Source organism: Lupinus angustifolius, chromosome LG19 (genome assembly GCF_001865875.1).
Source record: "Lupinus angustifolius cultivar Tanjil chromosome LG19, LupAngTanjil_v1.0, whole genome shotgun sequence".
Lineage (NCBI taxonomy): Eukaryota > Viridiplantae > Streptophyta > Magnoliopsida > Fabales > Fabaceae > Lupinus > Lupinus angustifolius.
This window is the reverse complement of record NC_032027.1, coordinates 16,954,874-16,958,117: the sequence shown is the minus strand read 5'-3', so window position 1 is coordinate 16,958,117 and position 3,244 is coordinate 16,954,874. Positions and strand designations below refer to the sequence as shown.

Below are 3,244 nucleotides of genomic sequence, written 5' to 3'. Positions count from 1 at the left end.
TACCTTTCCCGGATTAACAAAATTCTCTAAAACCAAAGCATTATAAATACATCACTTTGCTTTAAGATATTACACACGCAGCTAGAGTAGCTTGCAAACAGAACTTTAACTTTCTAATTTCATACATTCCTATATATATATTTATACTTTCAAATGGAATCTTCTTTATCCTCAATTCAAACTAGAGTTGAAAACATTAAGGGATTTTCCTCAAACTTTGATATGTACTTGTTTGTGAATCCTTCAGCTTATGATACTGCATGGTTAGCAATAATACCTGATTCCAAATATCCTTCTCAACCCATGTTTAAGAGTTACTTGGATTGGTTGCTTAACAACCAAAATTTAGAAGGGTTTTGGGGAGAGAGTGACACATTTGGCAAACCCACTATTCAAGCTCTTTCTGCAACCATTGTTTCCATGGTTGCACTCAAAAAGTGGAAAACTGGGGCATCCATGATTCAGAAAGGTATATATATGTTGTTAGTTATAATTCTTTTACACTCATTCATTCAATAAAAAATGTCAATTATTTTATTTAGTTAATTAACATATGGTTTGTTGGATTTGTAGGCATGAGCTTTATTGACGCAAATGGTGAGAAGCTGCTCAATGAAGTAAAGGAAAATTGCCCTCTTTGGTTTGCTATTGTTTTTCCAGCCACACTTGAATTAGCAGAAGAAATTGGTTTAGAAGTTGCATTCCCTGAAGCAGCATTAGAGATCATATCATATATCTCTAGATGCCGGGAAAGTTACCTTAACAAGTACTTATACTCCTATATAAATAAATGTGTTAAAATACTCCTATATGTGAGGGAATACACTTGGTACTACCAAAAAAATACTCTTATGTAAATAAGTGTGTTAAAGTATAAAAATATTGATGTTGATGTTTGAAACCTTAAAATAACATGTTGATGTTTGAAACCTTAAAATAATTAACATAACCTTGAATGATTTTTTGTAGGGAAGAGGCTGTAGGGAATTTGCATTATTACCCTCAGTTGCTCTCATACCTTGAAGCTTTGCCTCGTTGTTATGTTAGTGAAGAAGATATAAGTAACAATTTGAGTAAAGATGGTTCAATGTTCCAATCTCCCTCTGCCTCAGCAAAAGCATTCATGGTTACTGGAAACCAAGAATGTCTCACTTATTTGCAGTCCCTAGCTCAAAAATTCCCAAATGGAGGTTTTGATTCCTAGCTCTATGTCCTATCTAATGATTTTCTATACTCATATTAATTATATTATACTCACCATGCTTATACCTATTTCATAACCATTGTCATCAACCATTATTGTATCAAATTTTAAATGCTTTCTTATCAATGAGTTTGTAAAGAAGGGTAACAAGAGAAATTAATGCATGGTGGTGTACCAATGCTCTCTTAATTACATATAAAACCTTAATTTTCAATAAACTCAAAGTACTATAAATTAATCTCATTAAAGTGTGATTAAAAGTTTGAAATTACTACAAACAAGATGTCAGTCTAATGGTGTAAGGTATTGCTAGATCCCAAAATGACCAAAAATTCAATGATTTGATTCCTGAGAGCGACACTTATTAGGAATGACAAACACATACCCAGAAAAAATTAATTCAAGTGAGAATATCGTTCCTAGTACCCAAAAAAAAGTTTAAAATTATTCATCCACAATTATTCAATAATTTTGTTACTAAAAGTGTGCAAGTATAATGAGTAGGTTGAGAATGACATTTTTGTCTTAAATGAAGCTATGAAAATTAAAAAAGCAACTATATATTCTACTTGTTAATTTTAATCTCATTTTGGTCGTGCAGTACCACAGGCATATCCCATGGACGAGGACCATATAAAGCTATGCATTGTCAACCAATTACAGAAGTTAGGCTTGGGTGAGAACTTTGTAGGAGAGATTGAAGTGCTTTTGGCAGAAGTTTACAGGTCAAAACCCTTCTCAAAAAGTCCTATCTGGATAAAATAACCATAATAAATTTGAATAGTTATTACTTTTTTTATATCAGATTTAATAGAAATTAGTTATTTGAGACCATAATAATTTTCTAACATTAACAAAAAAAAATATAAAATTAAAATATTAGCTGTAATTTTTTTTCAATGGCTGAATAGATTACTTGTGTATAACCGGGTATTTTAGATTTTTAAAAATCAACAATTTTATAGGTTAAAACTTATAATTTTTTTATTGCGAAATAATTTTTTTAATATTTATACATTAACAGTTAAATAGTTTTATACAGTATAAAAAATTATCATACATTATTTATGTTTAATTATCACTCACATAAAAAATATTATATATGATTGTGTAAAAAATATTACAATGGAAATGTATAGATATTAAATTCAAAGAAAAGTATCATGAGAAATTATAAACTACTAATTTATATGACTAAAAACTATAAACTCATAATTATTTTTATGTTTGTTTAGTTGAAGTTTAGGATTAATATTTGAATTAGTATTGGTAATAGCATTGGGAATATGATTAGGATTATGATTTGGATTAGGATTTGTATAAGGATTCGGATTAGGATTTGGATTAGAATTAAGATTAGGATTCGTATTAGGACTAGGATTAGGACTAGGATTAGGATTAGGATTAGGATTAGGATTAGGATTCAGATTAGGATTAGGATTAGGATAAGATTAGGATTATGATTAGGATTATGATTAGGATTAGCATTAGCATTAGCATTAGGATTAGGATTCATATTAGGATTGGGATTGGGATTGGGATTGGGATTGGGATTGGGATTAGGATTAGTATTGGGATTAGGATTAGGATAAGTATTTGGATTAGGATTAGGATTATGATTAGGATAAGGATTCAGATTAGGATAGGGAATATGATTAGGAATAGGATTTGGATTAGGATTAGGATTAGGATTAGGATTAGGATTAGGATTAGGATTAGGATTAGGATTTGGATTAGGATAACGATTAGGATTAGGATAAGGATTAGCAATAGGATTAGGATTAGGATTAGGATTAGGATTCAGATTAGGACTAGGATTAGGATTAGGATTTGGATTTGGATTAGGATTTGGATTAGAATTCGTATTAGGATTCAGATTCGGATTAGGATTAGGATTTAGATTAGTATTTGGATTAGGATTAAGATTAGGATTAGGATCTGGATTCAGATTAGGATTAGGATTGGGAATAGGATTAGGATTAGGATTTGGATTAGGATTAGGATTAGGATTAAGATTAGGTTTAGGATTAGGATTAGGAT

At 30.1% G+C, this 3,244-nt stretch overlaps 1 protein-coding gene across 1 annotated transcript; it reads left to right on the top strand.

Moving 5' to 3' along the window:
- Positions 1–1,969, top strand: LOC109334031 ((E,E)-geranyllinalool synthase-like). Its single transcript, XM_019569603.1, has 4 exons — positions 1–469; positions 574–766; positions 970–1,190; positions 1,806–1,969. The coding sequence occupies exons 1-4, from the start codon at positions 154–156 to the stop codon at positions 1,967–1,969; spliced, it is 894 nt and encodes a 297-aa protein (XP_019425148.1). The 5' UTR covers positions 1–153.

What these genes read in the sequence shown, in the direction of transcription:
- LOC109334031 (XM_019569603.1), top strand. Translation starts at nt 154, where the DNA reads ATGGAATCTTCTTTATCCTCAATTCAAACTAGAGTTGAAAACATTAAG. An exon ending in GGCATCCATGATTCAGAAAG is followed by an intron (nt 470 to 573) that starts GTATATATATGT and finishes TTGGATTTGTAG; the next exon opens with GCATGAGCTTTATTGACGCA. An exon ending in TCAAAAATTCCCAAATGGAG is followed by an intron (nt 1,191 to 1,805) that starts GTTTTGATTCCT and finishes TTGGTCGTGCAG; the next exon opens with TACCACAGGCATATCCCATG.